Here is a 19,228-nt window from a genome sequence, read left to right as displayed (position 1 = left end):
AGCGTTTAACACCATAATTCCCTCCACACTCACCTCTAAGTTGGAGGTCCTGGGACTCAGCCAGCCGCTGTGTCAATGGATCTCTAACTTCCTGACAGACAGACCACAAGCCGTACGGGTGGGAAAACACACCTCATCCACCCTCACCCTCAGCACTGGCGCCCCCCCAGGGTTGTGTTCTGAGCCCCCTGCTTTACTCAATGTACACACATGACTGTGTGGCCACATCCAACTCCACCACCATCATCAAGTTTGCTGACGACACTGTTGTGGTGGGTCTGATCTCCAACAATGACGAGACGGCCTACCTACAGGAGGTTAAAAACCTGGAGAGATGATGCCAGGAGAACAACCTTCTCCTGAACGTCAGCAAGACTAAGGAGTTGATCGTGGACTTCAGCACAAAGCGGGAGCGGTCATACCAACCTATAAACATCAGCGGGACCCCAGTGGAGAGAGTGGACAGTTTCCGGTACCTTGGTGTTAACATCACACAGGATCTGTCTTGGTCCTGTCACACCAACACCCTGGTGAAGAAGGCCCGGCAGCGTCTGTACCATCTGAGACGCTTATGGGACTTTAAACTACCCTCTCAGGTGCTTAAGACCTTCTACACTTGCACCATTGAGAGCGTCTGGATGGGTAGCATCACTTCCTGGTTCGGGAACAGCACCATGAAGGACAGACGAGCCCTCCAGAGGGTGGTGCGTTCAGCTGAACGTACCATCCACACTGAGCTCCCTAACCTGCAGGACATCTATAGCACGCGGTGCTGGACAAGTGCTAGGAAGATTATGAAGGACCTCAGCCGGAGCCGGATTGTATAAGTGTACTAGCTGAAAGTACCCGTGCTTCGCTACGGAAGGCAGAACGCTAATCTATATATATAAAGCTCAAATACCACTGACTGACTCACTCACTCATCACGAAATCTCAAAAACCACTGAACGGATTGCAATGAAATTTGGAACATACCTTCCTCTTGGGTCTTAGGTGCTCACTAAGAAAGGGTTTTGAAAAATTCGCCCTGGATCGCGGCTAACACGCGAAAAACGCGATTTCTCACGCATTGTAAATTCTTCGAAATAACATTACGGATCCTAATGAAACTTAGTACATTGTTTCTTATTAGATGTTAGATGCACGGTAAAAATTATTTTCAAAGTAGTTTGCCCTGTATCGGTACTACAAAGGGGTAGTACGTTATTTGTTGACGTTACGTTCTGATCTCTGATCATCCAGTCCTGCTCAGTGCTTACTGCTTATTGCCATATTGCTTAGCGTTCTGCCTTCCGTAGCGAAGCACGGGTAATTTCAGCTAGTACACTTATACAACCCGGCTCCATAACCTCTTTATCTCTTTATCTCGATGCCTAGAAGTGTGTTTCTTTAAAGTTTATTCCTAATGAATAAGCAGTTGTAACTGTGGAAAGGAAAAACTCCATGAGACCTGTATGAGGAAGAAACCTTGAGAGTAACCAAACCCAAAAGGAAACCCATCCTCATTTGAGCTAAATAGAGGATTGTTTTCCTGTGGTTTAAATCAGTGGTCCCCAACCACCGGGCCGCGGACCGGAACTGGTCCGTGGGTCAGTTGGTACCGGGCCGCACAGAAAGAATATTTAACTTGCATTATTTCCGTTTTATTTATTATATGATTCTGAACGATGTTTTATTTTGGAGAATTACCGGATTCTCTTCGCCACATCTGTCTATGACTATCTATGACTTGATGCATGTCAAGATGCTTGCCTCGGTCACATGTCTTACCTACATCTGCTACCTTCTTAAAGGGGCTGCTCCAGCCGGTAACACATAATACATTACCACTAAATTGAAACCCCCAAGCTAGCAAAATGAACAAAAAACAACATAGTGGCTTCATGTTTATTATTATATTTAGAAAATACCATGCAGGTTGTATCATTTTATTTTGTTGTATTTATTTGCCACACCTTAATGGCCAGTCCGTGAAAATATTGTCCGACATTAATCCGATCCATGATGAAAAAAGGTTGGGGACCGCTGGTTTAAATTTATCTGAATGTGGTTCAAAAATTAAATTGTCCCTGAGCAGAACTTATTCAGTGAGCTCTTTCATTTAGACAGTGAAAATCACAGCTTTAATAATAACTTTCAGTCACACTTCACTGTGGTTCTCTTTCATCATCTCGTGTTCGAGATCCACCTATGGAAAGGGCATCTGTACCTGACCTCTGCAGAAGCATTCAATTGCACCAATCTGGCTTGACAGACAGGAGCACGTGCCAAATAGCAGGTAAGGGAACGCCCCTTACCCGAGTGCATAAAGCACTTGCACGTGCTACCTTTCCTCAGTTAACATTCGCTTCTCGCGGATTCTGTTATCCTACCTCACAGCTTCCTGGTTCTTGGACAGCACTAGTTGTCTTCAGGGGGACACATCTTCTGATCAGCCTCTGCCGGACGTGCTCGTCCTTAGCCAGGTTAACTTTCGTGAGGCGCCCACGCTCGCACCTTTTTCTATATCCTGCCTGCCTACTTCTTAACCTTTTTCATGGCGCTATCTAAGTCAGCACCGGCTACACCGGTGGACAATCTGTTGCGAGCCTGCCTGGCCATTTGTGCGCCGCTAGGGATTCCCATACCATTGGCTGCTTCTACCTCTAACAGATTATCCAAGGATGTTATGCTTAATCCAGGCACATTTTGCTCATAAAAAGACTGGGAAATGGTTGTTACTTGGGACCCTGTGTCAAGTAGACAAGGACAAGGGTTTCCTTCAATGTTCACTTGAGCAGTGCACTTCGTGCCAATTAATCCTTTGGGTAGGCCAACTGGATGGCATTTTCCATAAGACTTGAAATTGCTCACATTGTTTGACTTCTTGAGACTTGCTTGACAATTCACAGCCCTTGTATGTCTCGCTACAAGGACTGGCTGGTGTTTAAAGATTCTGAAACACTTGGACCATGCTGAATGTCCCACAAGGGTTGACGCTCTTTCATCTGCTTCCTCTTATCAGCTACCAGGAACGGATTTGGATCATTATCGCAAATTGAAGCAACATGCCCATCCTCACCACATCGAAAACAATAGCCTGGCCTGGGCCTGTGATGCAGCTTGTGGTCAGCTATAGGGGGGTTCTCCTTGGCAGATCTTATGTTTGTGTGCTTCATTTTGCTTGAATTTCCTTTTGGCTCTATGTTCTTTTGCACTTTGAGCTTAGACATTTGACTCTGGAGCCCTGTGACTTGTTGCTTGAGCTCAAGGACAGCGTTGGTTGACGGTGACACGCTTTGAAATGTCTGTTTACTCCTTTGCTTAGCAAGCTGGCTCTGGAGCTTGGCAACTTGCCATTTTAATTCAGCGACCTCAGTCTCTTCTGACATTTCATTCTGACGTTGATCAAGAGGGTTAGCATTGACAATATGGGAACTTGCTTTTTGTCTCTGTGTGCCTAGGTGCTGTCTCATGCGACTTTCCTTGGCAAAGTGTTTGTTCTCTTCACTGTGCAACTGCAAAAGTAAATCAGGAAACGGAGGTGGTCTGTTCCTCTTATGTTCAAGCTGAAGATTTGCTATTAGGGTGTTGTCCCAACAGCCTCGACAGAATTGTTTCAGAAGTTGTCGGTCAGCTTCATTCGCAGAATTACCACCTCTTTTTATCACTTTGAGAAGGTTAGTGTGCAGCCGTTGTAAGTACAAGGAAGGCTTTTCGCTTATGTTTTGCAGCATATTCAGAAACTTTGCAAAAAGGTCATCTACCGTATCAAAAGCTGAGTCTAAGATATTAAGGTAAGCAAATGGTGAGGCTTTGTACCTAACTGCTTGACAATTTCTGATGCTGGCGGCAGTAGGCTGTCTAAGATTCTCCTAGACCGATGCAAGTCAGAGAGTGAAGGGTCTCGAAGAATTAACTCTACACTGTTTCGCCAGGTGTTGTAATCAGCTTCGCCAGTAGGACGGGGAACTTTACCTGAGAATACCCTTAGCCTAAACGATGCATTAGAAGGTGAAATGCAATCACTTTTCACAATGTGCTCCACAACCATTCTTTGGACTTCAGGTGGGTTCACATCCTTTACCTCAAATGTTGGTGAAAAGTTTCCTGTAACCAAACTGTGGACTGTATCAGAGTTGTGTTCTCTTTTGAATAATCGGTCCGCTTGGGTGGAAAAGGAATGTCAGAGGAAGAAGGATTGATCATATGGGATGAATCAGTCAGATTGTCAGCAACAGAAACAGTGGCTGAGAGAAGCTGCTCTTTTACAAGTTCATCAAAAGTTCTGCCACTGAGCTTTGCTATTCTTTTCAGTTCATCAAAGTAATGGGCTCGCCACTTTTGTGTAGCCGGTAACAGTATCAATATGTAGGATACACGGTTATGGACCAGATCGCTAGGTTCGCTAGGGAGGGCAAGGAATAGAGAATGCACCTTAATAATCAGACAGACCAGGAAAATGACTTTTACCAAGATGAAGCAGAGTTGAGGACACTCAACTCTGCTGATGAATGTCTAGAGAACTGTCAAAGTTCTGATGAGGATGACTATGCACCTCAAATCTCTGAAGTTCCAGCCATTACCTCAGAAAAGTTAATCCGGGAGTACAATGTTATAAGGAAGCCTACAGAGGTTCCTCTGAACTATGATCCCACAAACCGAATTTCACCTAACTTAGCACTTGTCCCAAGTGATTATTTAGATACTGTGAATGTGGGAGATGTGTCGAGAGACGATCCATCTGAACCTGAATACTTCCCCGGTACTGAATACTCACCTGAAACGCAGTACTTACCTGAAGTTGAATCCTCATGCAGTCCTGCAGAACCTGTAAAGGAAACCGTGAAAGAAAGAAAGCACTTACCTCAAGTAGAACAGCAGACACTTGATGTACTTGGTAAAAGCCATAGGAAACAAGACAATGAAACGCATGTAGTGCAAACTGAGGAAACTATACCCGATTTTCCAGTGCAGAGAAGCAGACTGGAGTCGATTGAATCTGATGACCATGAGGATGAAACTGATCAAGATGAGAGTGAAGATGAAAGTCATCTAAGAAGGTCTAAAAGACTGAAGCAGAAGTCGAAAAGACTAACTTATCCAGAATTGGGAAACCCCATGATATCAATCATTCAATCTTTGCTTCAGGGGTTGAACACCGCTTTTGTCGAATCACTTGCCGAACAACCCAGATCAATTAGAAACTCCAAACCCTATAACCTTAGGTCACAGCCATGCAAAGGGACTTGCATAAACTTAAGAGGGGAGGGTGTAACACAGGTCAGAATTGAGCTGATGAGAAGAAAAACATATAATTTGCAATAATTATATTTTCACCTAAAACACTAACAAAAGTAATATAATGTTTTGTAAAAGTTAAAATAAATAGTTAAAATAAATAAATAAAAACGCTATTATTATGACGGGCGCTGTCCATGACGTCACAGAGGTGAGACGAAGTAATCACACGGAGAGCACGTGCTTCGCAGATCGCGAGTGTTTTTCAAAGAAGATTAAAAGGCAAATATAACAATAATAATTTTTTAATATGCATAAATAATGTTGCATAATGTTATAACTTTTGCATAAAACTTATTTGGGTTATTTTAGTGCGATGATTGATGATATTGAAGTGGATGATAGTCGATTGTGGATCCAGTAGCACCTGATTTGATTGATTAATTGAGTTGAAACCCCCCCGGATTCGGTGAGTTTCACAATAATATGTTTAGTTCTCTGAAATGGAACGATTGAGTTTATTTATGTTTAGAAGTGTTTTTTTGTGAGTTTATATCCATTTATTGTTGGTATACAAAAATTTGTCTGGTTGGAATGTGTGATGTATTGTGGCTGTGTCCATGTGTATTGAGTTGAAATAGTATTTTTCACCTAGTTTAGTTGATGTGTTTCATTACATTTCTGAAGAGATTAAATGCTTTTCAATGGATTATCATTTATTATTATCATTATGATTTAAGAATTGCGTTCATTATGATTATTATAATTATCATTTATGATTATCATTTATCACCTCAAGCAATTGCACCCATCATTCCAAGACTTTTACATTTATTTAGATTCAAAGGACTATTTTCCCTAAACACATATACATTTGTTCCATAGGCTGAGACCTATTCATTTAAGTTACCTTTTGACCAGTTTTGAATTATTTTTATGTATATTTATTTTCCTTGATGTAATGTTTTTGAGTATCTATTTCTTTGTGGGTTAAAGAAATTGAACAACTTCATAGGAAACAGCTCCAAAATTAGAAATTATAAAGCAAGTTGAATTAAATTAAATACAAATTGATAACAAATATAGCAAGTATAATACAAATAGAAACAAACCATAATATAATTAGATCAAATTACTACAAAGTAGCTCAACATATTTAAAGTTTCTCTTAAAGGAAAGAAGGGGAAAACTATTTTTTTGCATTATACTGTTTTATTGTGTCATTGCCATTTGATTTCATTGTTTTATGTTTCACATGCATGTCCATTTAAACCTTTTTCCTTATAAGTAAACAAAACCATCTTGGTAAAAGTCATTTTCCTGGTTTTTAAGGTGCATTCTCTATTCCTTGCCCTCCCTAGCGAACCTAGCGATCTGGTCCATAACCGTGTATCCTACATATTGATACCGTTACCGGCTACACAAAAGTGGCGAGCCAGCCAGGAGGGCATTATAGTCCTTTTTTTTTTTTCCAGAAATCTTAGACACAAGACCAGGAGAATAGCTTAAAATTTGTAAGTGGTGCAAATAGTGTCAACATGGAAGTAGTTGAGCTTGAAAAAATCATAATTGAAAACTCAGTGATAATTAGCAGATTGACAAACACAGAAATTGATGAAGACCTGACTGAATTTCTAAACAAGTATGGTCATGTTCATAGACACATTCGCATAAACGATCCTAAATCACCTTACCATAAAGAAGCAATTGTAGAGTACAGTAGTTGTTCTGCATTTGTGACTCTTAAACCCTTGTTGCCTTTCAATAGTCCCCACAACGTTGCTTACCACATAAGGCTTCTGTCAAATGTTTATACGTCGTCAGTAACTGAACATGCTACACATGGATAACCTTAGGTGTGTTACAGTATGTGTAACAGTAAGTCTACAGTATTACTGTACTATACAGTACATTACATACCTGTTCTCTCTACGAAATGATTGAATTATTGATGACACAGTTGTTCTTCCAAGATTTGCCTGCACCCTTCGACCAGCCTCTTCCATTGTAAGGCCGTGATTGATAACGTGATCCACCAGTGTGGCCCTGATTTCATCTGGAATCTCTGTGTATCTTTGGCATCTTATACCCCTTCCTCCGTTGTGTCTCTGTACTCTTCCACCACGCAGTCTTAATCCTCTTCTTCTTCCTTCAGCTTCCATTATCAGAAAGGGGAACACTTGTGTTGTGCACTGTATATATATATATATATATATATATATATGTGACCCTGCCAAATCAGTCTTCATGAGTTTGCACCTCTGAGCTATTTCACAGAACTGGTTGATCATTGGTTAATCTAGAGTTGCACATGTTTCTCTTCGTTAACGAAGGTGAAAACTCACCTGAGAGCAATTTCTCAATTCTGGACATATTTCTCAGCAAACATGTACACACAATTTGTAGAAATCTGTACAGACATACAATTCTGAGAACATGTTCACTCATTTTGATAGTACAGACTTCCAACCTGAGAAAAAGACTAATTGGTTTGGTGGTTGTGACATTTCAGCTGAGAACCAAGACAAATTATTTTGCACAGCAGGACAAAAGAAAAGAATTGTCCAAAGCAGCTGACAGATGTACAGAACCATTTGCATGTTGTCCGAAAGCAATTGCAATTTGATGAAAACAACAAGATTGCTGATATGATGTGAAAAACTGACAACAGGATCTGACTGTGGAACGAGTAGTTTTGAGAAATGCAGTTCAGTTGTGAGAAATGATTGAAAGCAGTGAGAAAAACTGTAAATGATTCATCTGGTGTGATGTCTGACTAGCATGCTTTATTACAGTGTAGGGTTTGTGAGAAATAATTGGATATTATAAAATACATAACTTTTTTAGGGATAATTTAGGGAGATTTTCTTAAAATTAAGCTTAAAAAATTTTAAATATATAATTATTGTATAGTTTTTTTTTTTTTTTTTTATCCACAGCGTGCTTCTACACTCAGACAGGTAGGTGGCAGAAAAGTGTGTCGACCTTAGATCAAAGAAGAAGAAACACAAGCCGACAACAAGGGATAAAAAGCAGCAGAAGTGTAGCATTTATTGAAACTGTGTGTTATTTTTGGCCATTTCTATTTCGTCATGATTCAGTGGTAATTGATTTAATATTTTATCTTTTATTGCTTTTCTATCACAATCCGTAATGAGAGATACAAATACAGTGGTGGAGTTTAAAGAATCTGTAGGGATTTTTTCCGGAAGTGCAGTTAATGTTGTTGTTTTTTTTTAAGAGGACCTTATAAAGTGTTTAATTGCATGGAAAATTGTTGTTTATTCTTCATCTCTCTAAGTGGTTGATTTATGAAGTCCTTAGCGCACATACTGAAGCTTACAATTGCATGATTGGTCAGGAACCTGCCAGACCCTCGGAAGATGTTCGGCTTCTCTCGGCTCTCAGCTGAAGGGAAAGTGGGCGTGGCCACGGGGGTGGTATTTTTCTCCATACTCATATCCCGGACCGTGCTGTCGGAGCGCGTGGACGTGGGAACGCGCGCGAGCTTGTTCCGCGTGCAGTTCGTTCTGTTCGTGAACTCCCTGCTGCTGCTCGGCTCGCTCTACATCTGGAAGCGCGTGGTGACCCGGCTGTGCGGCGCGAGACACCTGGAGCCTGCGAGCACCTGGACGCACAGATGTTGGCGCGCGGCAGTGCTGCTGTTCCTCGCGCTCGCCCACTGCAGCTACCTGAGCATGTTTTACCTGGTAGACACGGAACCGCATTGGTTGTCCATGCTGAGCTTCAGCTGCCTTGGTATGTACGTCATCCTGCTGTTCTTGCTCGTGGTGTTCGGATGCGCCAGCCGCGTGCTCCAGATGTTCTCCAAGGGTTCCGCGGTGACGGTGAGCGACTCATCCAGGCAAACAGTTCTCGCGTTAATGATGACCGTACTGCTGGCCATGTACGGTCTGTTCAACGCCGCACAGCCACCGCGGGTGGTGGAGGTGGAGGTTCCTCTGGAGAAACTTCCGACTTCCATGGACGGCCTCAAGCTGGTTCTGCTCTCAGATATCCACTTAGGACCAACAGTTGGGCGGTCACAGCTACATCGCATTGTCACCATGGTCAATCAGCTCGAACCAGGTAACACAAGGGTTTGGATGTATAAGGTGATGGAGCGTCTGCCTCTTTCACAATGCCACCAACCCTGGTTTCATTATTTCCGTTAAAGTAAAACTCCACTGAGTGAATCAAAACGTGGTGTTTTTTATTTAAAATGATTTGATGTGATTGTTTTTTGTGCATGAGAAGTTAGCAATTGTGTGAAGGTGGGTGTGTGCGTGCGTGTGTGTTGCTGTCAGATGTGGTGGTGATCGTAGGTGATTTGACTGACTCTCAGGTGACCCGTTTAAGGACCGCTGCAGAACCACTGGGTCTCCTCAAACCTCGGCTTGGCTCATACTTCGCAACAGGTCAGAACTGATGAACGACGAATGAGGAACCTGGTGTGCAGAAAGATTCACAAATAAGCTGTGTGTGTATGTGATAGGGAACCATGAGTACTACACTGCTGATGTGGACAGCTGGTTTGAGTTCCTGCGCTCAAAGGGGATAGAACCTCTTCACAACAGCAATGCTCGAGTGTTCAGACCAGGACAAACACAGGACTGGATCTGTCTCGCTGGCATCGATGACCTGGAAGCAAGCATTCTGCGGTGAGGTTTAGTCCTGATCTCATTTACTCCTCTTTTCATTCATATCTCTGATTAATTTTTTTTTTTTATCTTTAATCGTAAGTGATCAAAGGGATTGAATTTCATGCTACATAAAAAATCATTATCTGAGGTATGTGTGAGCCTGAAGATGTGCTCATGTTCAAAAGTCATAGAAATACAAATCTTTACAAATTGGGTGCATGTAGAAATTAGGTACGTGCATAGAGTTTCCTACGCTGTGAAGATCAGTTTAATTATGTTTATACAACAACTGCCTGTCTATTTAAATCGTTAGTGTGTATAATGATAATTATGTTTTTTTGGGGGTTTTTTTTTTGGTGGTTCAGGTATCCTGGTCATGGGATGGATGTTCAGAAAGCTCTGAGCAATTGCAGTGAAAAATATCCGATTGTTCTCTTGGCTCATCAACCTCACGCTGCTAAACGAGCGCTCCAGCAAAGACCAGACATCAACTTAGTGTTGTCAGGTAACCATTACAATCATTTCACACACATTTTGCCTGAATAATCATATTTTAATTATTACTAGTAGTAGCTCATTTTCTGCCTAAATTCATTGAAGTTACATTATTATTGTTATTATTATTGTTGTATACCATTGTCATTGATTATATTTCATTAATATTAAGTTATACATAGTATTTATATTTTATAGTTAAATAAGGGGTGGAGTTTATGAACCAGGGAAACAAGCCATGAGCCTTGATATTGCAAAATTAGTATTAAATTATCTGATTGGGGTTGTATAGGCAGTCTGTCACATATTTAAAATTTTATTTCCAAAAAAGAAAATAATCTTTTTGGGGAGTTAAATTTTTGACAGTGTTTGACAGTCTGTTCCACCTCAATTTCAAAAAGGTTTAAATGCTGTGGAAAAAAATAAAAGCAGAATGCAATGATTAGCAAATTTCAAAAACCCATATTTTATTCACAATAAAGCAAACAGCCATGAAGTTAATGGCTGTAAAATGTTTAAAAAAAAATGTTGGGACAGGGCCATGTTTATTCAGCATCTGGACTCATTTACTATGAAGTTGTGCTGTTGTTATAGATGTTATGTAGTTCAGCATTGTCTTGCTGAAATATGCAAGGTCTTCCATAAAGATTTAATTGTTTTGCTGGAATCATATCTAAAACATGTATAGACCTTTCAGTATTGATGGTGTCTTTCCAATTGTTCAAGATGCCCATTTCATAGGCACTAATACACCCTCATACCATCAGAGATGCAGGCTTTAAACTGGGCACTGATGATAAACTAGATGGTCACTCTCCTCCTTAGTCCGAAAGGCTAGTCTGATGCACCTTACATGGTTTCTACAAAAAAATAACAAATTTCAATTCATCTGAACACAAAATAGTTTTCTACTTCGCCTCAGTCAATTTTAAATGAGTTTTCACTCAGCGTTTCCGGACCATGTACATCTGACGTACATTTGTATTCCTTTTTTTGCATTATAGCGCTTTAACATGCACTTTGTAATGACATGGTGCTGACCGATTATGCTTTATGGAGGTGTGTCTGAGACCATGCAGGGATTTCCATTACAGACTTATGCTTTTTTAAATGCATTGTCACCCGAGGGCCTGAGGGTCATGAGCATCCAATAGTGATTTTCACCTTTGTCCCTTTCACACAGATTTCTCCAGATTCTTGGAATCTTTTGATGATATTGTATACGGTACATGATAAGATATTCCAATCCTTTACAGTTAAATGTTAAGGAACATTATTCCAAAATGATTCCACAATTTGTAGAGACAGTTTGTTTGCAGTTTGGTGAAACTCTGTCCATTTTTATTTCTGAGAGACTCTGAGAAACTAATAAATCTAATTAGTTGCAAAATGTTACTCCAGCAATTTCTTTTTTAGTAACACTTACTTTTCCAGGCTTTGCTGCCTTTCCCAACTTCTTTAAAACATGTTGCAGCCATCAAATTTAAAATGACCCTTTTTTTTGTTCCTAAAATGGAATATTTCCTCAATTTAAACATTTCATATGTTTTCCATGTTCTGTTGTGAATAAAATATGGGTTAATGTAATGCAAATAATTGCATTGTTTTTATTTTAACATGTTGAAATTTCTTTATACTTTGTCTTCAGGTCACACTCATGCTGGTCAGTTTTTCCCTCTCACTATCCTGGTGTACCTGGTGAATCCCTACTTCTGTGGACTTTACCGCATCTCGGAGCACACCAGCATTTACGTTACTCCAGGGACTGTTTATTACGGCATTCCTATGAGAATCGGCAGCCATGCGGAGATCACACAGATCACACTAATGTCTGCCTAAGTGTATATAGAGTACCGACACGGATGTACATACTCGCACACGTCTGATTGTATGCTAGAGGATACCACTAACTGCAATTTTTCACGGTTTTTATGCATCACAAACCATATATCTCCACATCATATTTTTTCATTCATTCATGGTTTCACCATATAGTGCATATAAGCTCTCATTAAATGTGTATAGAGACATTGCAAAGAAAAATGTCTCTAAAAATGCGGCAGCACGTCTTCTCACCAACACTTTTAAACACTCACACATCACCCCTGTCCTTCGCTCGCTTCATTGGCTTCCGGTGCGGTTTAGAGTGGAGTATAAGGTCCTGCTGTTTGTGTTCAAGGCAAACAATGGTCTGGCCCCACCGTAAGCCGAATTATTAAAGAGCTACCAACCAGCCAGAACTCTCCGCTCCTCTGGACATACCTCTCTAGTTGCTCCTAAATGCAACTATAAAAAGTTTGGAGGCCGGTCTTTTGCTGTCCAGGGACCAAAGCTGTGGAACGCACTTCCAGCACACATACGATGTGTCACTGTGCTGAGTATTTTTAAATCGCAGTTGAAAACTCATTTATTCAGACAAGCTTTTAACACGTAGCCCTGATTCAACTGCTATTTTATGTACATTGTGCTTTTTATTTTTATTTATTTATATTTATTTATTTTTGTATTATTTTTTATTATTTTAAATTTTTTACTTTTAATTAATTATTTTTAGTGATTTTTTTTTTTATTCTTTTTTTTATTTTATTTTTTAATTTTTTCTGCTTTACTGGAAAGCGCCTTGTGCCCTTTTTGGTGGTTGTAATGCGCTTTATAAATAAAATTTGATTGATTGATTAAAAAATTAAAGTTTGGAAGCAAGTTTGCTGGTGTCTTTGTTGAGGGGACATCGAGCACAGTCCGGTTGCTTTGATAATCCATTCTGAGAACAAAGCGAGCTTGAAGTTCAATTTCTATTTTTAAGTGCATAAATTGTACAGTGGATGTATTATTTGCTCTTAGAACAAAATATATATTTATATGTGAGTGTTAAAAGACAGGCAATGCTCACAATCCAAAACAGGAAAACCACACTAAGTCAATTGATAGCGTGAATATACGTGAACAAGGAAGCTCATTGGTAGAGCAGGTAGTGTTGCTGCCTCCGATCCTGAGTTTCAATTACCACTGATGTTCTTGCTGCGTTTTCTAACTTCCAAAAAAAATGCCATATGCCTTAATGCTTAAATTAACTGCAGGCGTAAATGCGTGTACTTGTGGTGAACTTGCAGCCCATCTGTGGTGATTTCCCACCTCACACCCAGATGAAGTGGATTATTATTCTTCCTGCTCCTGTTAGTTCTTTTTATCATTAGTTTAACATTCGATTTGGGACTGTTTGCCTTTTATCCAGGCTTGGGATTGGTGCAGAGATCACTGCACAGGCTTATGCGACACCAGTGGATTGTTTGGTTGTTAGTTTTTTTCTAAGAATTGAATTCATACAATATATGGTGAAAGTTAAGGACCCGTAGCTGCTAACCCACCAGAGAAATACGGCTAAGTTACTGAAATCTACTGAAAATAAGTGAATGGATAGAATAGATTTAGGATATACATTTTCCTAAATTTATCCCTTTGTTTGTATGTCAGTAACAATCCAGTTGTGCTAGAATGCGCCTTGATCTTTTTTGGTTTGACATTTGTGCATTACACAATTGTTTTCCCAAATCAGATACCGACTCTACACTAAACCACAGAAATGTTATACGCACAGGACTAATTTAACTTGACTCAGGCTTTTTAGTAGATAGGATTATTTAATTGTCATTGTTTTGATTATTGCTGACTAATTAAATTATAATCATGTGAAGGAACCGTCATTATCTGACAGCAGACAGCAAGATTTAGAGAATAGACACCTTCAAATGTGTCTCAGTAACTGTAGTTTGGTGATGCTGTAGAAGCTCTTGAATAAAATCTGGACAAACTTAAACAGCGTGTATGATTGTGCAAGTTCTCTGTCAGATTATACTGGTGAGCCTCTAGAGCTGCAATTAAGGAGAATTATTGTTCTTTAGAACGCTTACTGTGATTTTTGCCTGTTTTGTTCACATTTCTTTGTCATGTTAATCCTCACAAGAGTAGGATTTTTGTTGTCCATTTCTGTTCACATGAGCACGTTATGACTTTAAAATGGCTGATGGAACCAAATCATTTTATAGTTTTGGTTTATAATTTGGACTCAAAGTTCAAGTTGGTTAAAAGCTCAGTGGCTTATAAATATGTATGCAAATAGGTATAACTTTACCGCATGTTAGCCAGCTGGCTAAAATTTGTATTAAATGTTATTGATATTTTTTAATTTGTTATACTTTAAGAAAGTTTGGCAAGAAGCTTTTGATTGCTTTGTTGTAAATAGCGTTTTGTTTTTCTATGCTTTTTTTGCATATAAAATTAAAACCTTATTACATGAGCTTTTTGCCTTTTTTGGCAAATAATATTGCCAGTTAAATCCCTTAACCAATTTTAGTGTTTTTATTATTTCTTAGTGTTTTCTACTTCTTATATTCTCGTGGTTTAATTAAATATGCATGCAAAAATTGCTCAAAAATTAAGTTCCAGACATCACATTTGGCCACTGTTTTAACAAGTCAATGATGCGTTGTTATTTTAAAGATCAACTTTCTACAACGGATTATGTGAAATGATATTTAATATTTCATCATCGTTGCGGTAGAAAAAATTGGAAAAGTGACACCAAAAAAAAAAGAAAAAAAAGAATGCAGAGTTATTTTTCAGGTGGAGGTGCTGCTTTCTTTTTAACTGCCCGCAGTATGGCTTGTTGCACCACCGGGTACAGCCTGTGACAGCCCTCGACGCACGTTCTGACGGCGGCCGTTAACGAGTCCTCGCGCATCTCGCCGTCCGCTTGCAGCCCGGAAATCTGGTTGAGGTTGGGGAGAAGCGCCACCACGACGCGGCCCTGGTTCTCCGCGCTGCTCTCGGCGCGCTCCTCCGCGAGGTCCGGGTCCACGAGGCACCGCTCTTCGTCCTGCCTGAGCGCGCAGCCCAGCACCGTGTCGTACATCTCGATCCCGGCGTCCGCGAGCGCCATGGACGCGCACGTCACCGCGTGTGCCAGAGCCGAGCCGTCGTTCTCCAGCACCACGACGTTCACGTCGACCTGCGCGCGCGGGTAGCGGTGCAGACACGCGCCGGGCTGCAGACTCTCCGCCAGCGCCGTGGACAGGTCGCGCTCCTCGGCGTTTTGGATCCACGCGCCGCGCTTTGGGCAGGAAAACGGCGCCAGGCGGAAGTCGCACACAAGGCGTCCGCTCTTCATGTCGGTTTCATCCTTGCGCTCGGTCTCGCGCGGGCCGTACACCGAGCAGATGATCTTCGTGTTGCCGGCCTCGAGGTACGCGGAGCCCTTGGCCTGGCTCACGAGACCGCAGCGCGCGAACAACGGCCGGATATCACCGTTTCCTCGCGCGCCCTGTCTCCCGCTACTGCTGCTGACTTTGGAAATCTGTGAGTCCGGGGGAAGAAATAATAACGGGGACTGAGATACCTCCGGTCCGCGGACACGTTTATTATCTACCGGCATGTTTGAGATTTCACTGCAACCATGAGCACCAAACCGGAAATAAATGGTTGCTTTTTTGTCTTTATCGCCATCTACCGGAGTGGAGAATGTGTCGCACCATCAGGAACATAGACAATGGTTCAACATTCTCCTACCGATACACCCCATGTCCGTCCTCTGCACATGTCCCTCACTTTGTCTCCAAAACGTCCTACATGCACTGTCCCTCTTATAAACTCGTTTCTAATTCTGTCCATCCTCATCACTCCCAATTAAAATCTCAACATCTTCAGCTCTGCTACCTCCAGCTCCACCTCCTGTCTTTTAATCAGTGCCACTGTCTCTAATCCATACAACATTGCAGGTCTCCAACAGTCCTATAAACGTTCCCTTTTACTCTTACAGATACTCTTCTATCACAAATCACTCCTGCCACTCTTCTCCACCCACTCCACCCTGCCTGCACACTTTTCTTCACTTCTCTAACACACTCTCCATTACATTGCACTGTTGACCCCAGGTACCTGAACTACTCCACCTTCTCCACCTCTTCTCCCTGCAACCGCACCTTGTGCTTCATTATTATAATAAAAATTGTATTGAAATCTTTTTAAGTCACTCGTTTTTCACTCAGTTCTTATGCCTCCAATTCAGTTGTAGTTTATTTCTATAGAACTTTTTACACTGGTCATAGTCTCAGAGCAGTTTTACAGAATGTAATAATTATAAAACAAAAAATTAAATATAACAGAATTATGTGTAATTATCCATGATGAGTGAGCCTGGGCCACTGTGGCAAGAAAAAAGTCCCTTAGATAGTATTAAGAAAAAAACCAGGAAACAGTTGTCAGGTCATAGTTTACTAATTAATCAGTGAAAACCTTCCACTTCTGATCATGTTCCAGGGCCCCAATGCTTTCTGCTAGGTCTGATCTGATGGTGCTGCTGGACGTCAAGTCCAGTCAAGAAGCTTTTATTGTTATTTCAACAATATATAGCTGACGCAGTACACAGTGAAATGAAACGTTCCTCCAGAACCCTGGTGCTACATAAAACAACATAGAGCGACATAACCACTGACTGAAAAGTGATTTCAGTGTGTTGTGTATTACATGTGCTCCATTAATTTCCTTGGTTTGACCACTGCGTCCTCAACGCTGTTCAGTTCTTTGAGCTTCTGCAGGAGATCTTATTGAGGTGAGCTTAATGATGCAGTCCTCATGTATTGTTGCTGTGCTCAATCTTCTCAATCTTATATTTATTTATTTATTTATTTATTTATTTATCTATTTATTTATTTATATGTTTGGTTTAGAGACAGTAGCATTGATTAAAAGACAGGAGGCGGAGCTGGAGGTAGCAGAGCTGAAGATGTTGAAGATTTTGTTGGGAGTGAGGAGGATGGACAGGATTAGAAACGAGTTTATTAGAGGGACAGCGCATGTAGGACGTTTTGGAGACAAGGTGAGGAAAGGCGAGATTGAGATGGTTTGGACATGTTCAGAGGAGGGACATGGGGTATATCAGAAGGAGAATGCTGAGGATGGAGCCACCAGGAAGGAGAAACAGAGGAAGACCAAGGAGGAGGTTTATGGATGTGGGGAGGGAAGACATGCGGGTAGTTGAGTTTAAAGAGGCAGATGTAGAGGACAGGGGGGGGTATGGAGACGAATGATCCGTTGTGGCGACCCCTAATGGGAGCAGCTGACAGAAGAAGAAGAAACTTTATATTAAAAGAGCATGCTTGGTTCTAAGCTTGGTTCTTGTTCCTCCTACAAAACTGTTTCAGTTTCATGTAATGATAAATTAGCAAAATCCCTGACTTGATTCAGAATTGATTAAAAAAGTAGAGTTTTCATAGCAAATCAGGTTTTGTTTTTTTTACAGGTTTACACACTTTGCATGCTCTAACTTGCCCCCCTTTGTACTTGAAATTATACCTCTCCACTTTTCAGTGCATCTTCCACCCAGCTTCCAACACGTTCTGTAACAGTAATGATGTCTGCGTCTTGACCCTTGAATCCATATTGTAATTCATCAGTGGGACAGCTTAAACGTTGGTACAATTAAGCCCCTCTCCACCCAGGTGTTCCTTTCACGTCCACGTCACGTTCTGCACATTGCACATATGTTGCACATTCACACATGCCGACGACACAAGCCTCAATAGTGCTCGTGACCCACGCAGTTTACATCGCGTGCAGCGAAACATCTTCAAATAAACGACTCACGAGCCACGGGTAATGTCCAAAACTGGCGCATCATTTCAAAATTTTTCACTCGAGTGTGACTTTGTGTGTGCGTGTGTGTATAAGTGCTTTAAGCTGGAGCGCGCGCTCTGTGTAATGAAGAGCCGGTTAGCTGTTAGGGTGGACTGGACCGGAGTGACTTCGCGCGCGCACACCGCTTCACTCCACGGTATTAAACCAGGCCGCAAGGTCCTCGCTGTGTCCGGTGGCGTCTCTGTCCGGTTGCACATCTCCATAACCTTCAACAACAACAGGGTTTTGGAAAGCTGAGCGCGAGACAGCATGGAAGAACTGGCGCGCGAAAGCATCCGCAGCATCAGTCTGCTGTCCAAACCTGCGCGAGGCACCGAGGCACCGCGTCTCGGCTCGTTCGGTGCGGTTTTCATCATGCTCAAGTCTGCACTCGGTGCCGGACTCCTCAACTTTCCCTGGGCTTTTGAGAAGGCAGGAGGAGTGAGCAGAGCAATCGGTGTAGAAATAGTAAGTTCTGCCTCTCAAACCATTTAAAACATCTACAGTATGAGTTCAAACCGACTTTATTACATTTGCATGAATGATCATAATCATGCACCATAAACATTGGGAATCTCCTCATGTTTTCCAGTCTTTATCACATACACAGTCATGTTTACAGTATCAGAGATTTGGTTCTTATCTTTTCGTGGATTGACAGCAGTTTCTGACAGCAGCCCAACTTAAAGACTTTAAATTTCATGCAAACATCATGTTGATTTTATGTCAAAGAATATCAGTATGTGCAGTCTCTGAGGAATTCAATGTCCCAAAATTACCTATTCATATATGTGTTTACAAAGAGAACGAGGGGGGGGGGGGGGGGTGTTATGTATGTAAGTGTGTGTGTGTGTGTGTGTGTGTGTGTGTGTGTGAGAGAGAGAGTGTGTATGCTTTTCTCATTAGGGTGTAAATTGCATGCTGTTCTTCACATGCTATTACTAATAAAGTTAATGTGTGTGTGTATGTGTGGGGTGAAGTCAGCATTCCAATTCATCCCAAAGGTGTTCATTGGGGTTGAGGTCAGAGCTCTATGGCAGATCTTTCACTCCAACCCATGTAAAGTATATCCTCATGGAGTTTAAAGCAGGTTTGGGTCTCCTAGTCCAAGTGAAGGGGAAAATTTCATGCTAATGCATCCAAAGACACCCTGTACACTTGTGTGCCTATTAGCTTTGCGAACAGTTTGGGAACCACATATG

At 41.4% G+C, this 19,228-nt stretch overlaps 3 protein-coding genes across 3 annotated transcripts in view; 2 read left to right on the top strand and 1 right to left on the bottom strand.

Annotated features, from left to right (window-relative positions):
• The first annotated feature begins 8,000 nt into the window (after positions 1-8,000).
• On the top strand, positions 8,001-15,830 carry tmppe (transmembrane protein with metallophosphoesterase domain). Its single transcript, XM_083558256.1, has 7 exons — positions 8,001-8,323; positions 8,582-9,309; positions 9,528-9,638; positions 9,716-9,881; positions 10,229-10,368; positions 12,007-12,402; positions 13,048-15,830. The coding sequence occupies exons 1-6, from the start codon at positions 8,313-8,315 to the stop codon at positions 12,195-12,197; spliced, it is 1,347 nt and encodes a 448-aa protein (XP_083414382.1). The 5' UTR covers positions 8,001-8,312; the 3' UTR covers positions 12,198-12,402; positions 13,048-15,830.
• Positions 14,875-15,786, bottom strand: exosc6 (exosome component 6; the record flags this gene model as incomplete). The annotated part of the gene is made up of 1 exon (XM_083558257.1): positions 14,875-15,786. One exon carries the CDS (start codon positions 15,784-15,786, stop codon positions 14,968-14,970), a length of 819 nt encoding a protein of 272 aa, XP_083414383.1. The 3' UTR covers positions 14,875-14,967.
• A 2,135-nt stretch (positions 15,831-17,965) lies between the features above and the next one.
• slc38a8b (solute carrier family 38 member 8b) overlaps positions 17,966-19,228 on the top strand; it is a 13,255-nt gene continuing 11,992 nt past the window's right edge. Inside the window, exon 1 of the mRNA XM_083558065.1 lies at positions 17,966-18,494. Coding sequence (XP_083414191.1) covers positions 18,297-18,494 — 198 coding nt within the window. The 5' untranslated portion in view covers positions 17,966-18,296. The remainder of the gene's footprint in view (positions 18,495-19,228) is intronic.

The sequence above is a fragment of the Silurus aristotelis genome (assembly GCF_946808225.1).
Source record: "Silurus aristotelis genome assembly, chromosome: 13".
In the NCBI taxonomy this organism is placed as follows: Eukaryota; Metazoa; Chordata; class Actinopteri; order Siluriformes; family Siluridae; genus Silurus; species Silurus aristotelis.
Note: the sequence above shows the minus strand (reverse complement) of the source record. Positions and strands in the feature narration are given on the sequence as shown.

What these genes read in the sequence shown, in the direction of transcription:
- tmppe (XM_083558256.1), top strand. An exon ending in TGGCTCATACTTCGCAACAG is followed by an intron (nt 9,639 to 9,715) that starts GTCAGAACTGAT and finishes TGTATGTGATAG; the next exon opens with GGAACCATGAGTACTACACT. An exon ending in CTGGAAGCAAGCATTCTGCG is followed by an intron (nt 9,882 to 10,228) that starts GTGAGGTTTAGT and finishes TTGGTGGTTCAG; the next exon opens with GTATCCTGGTCATGGGATGG.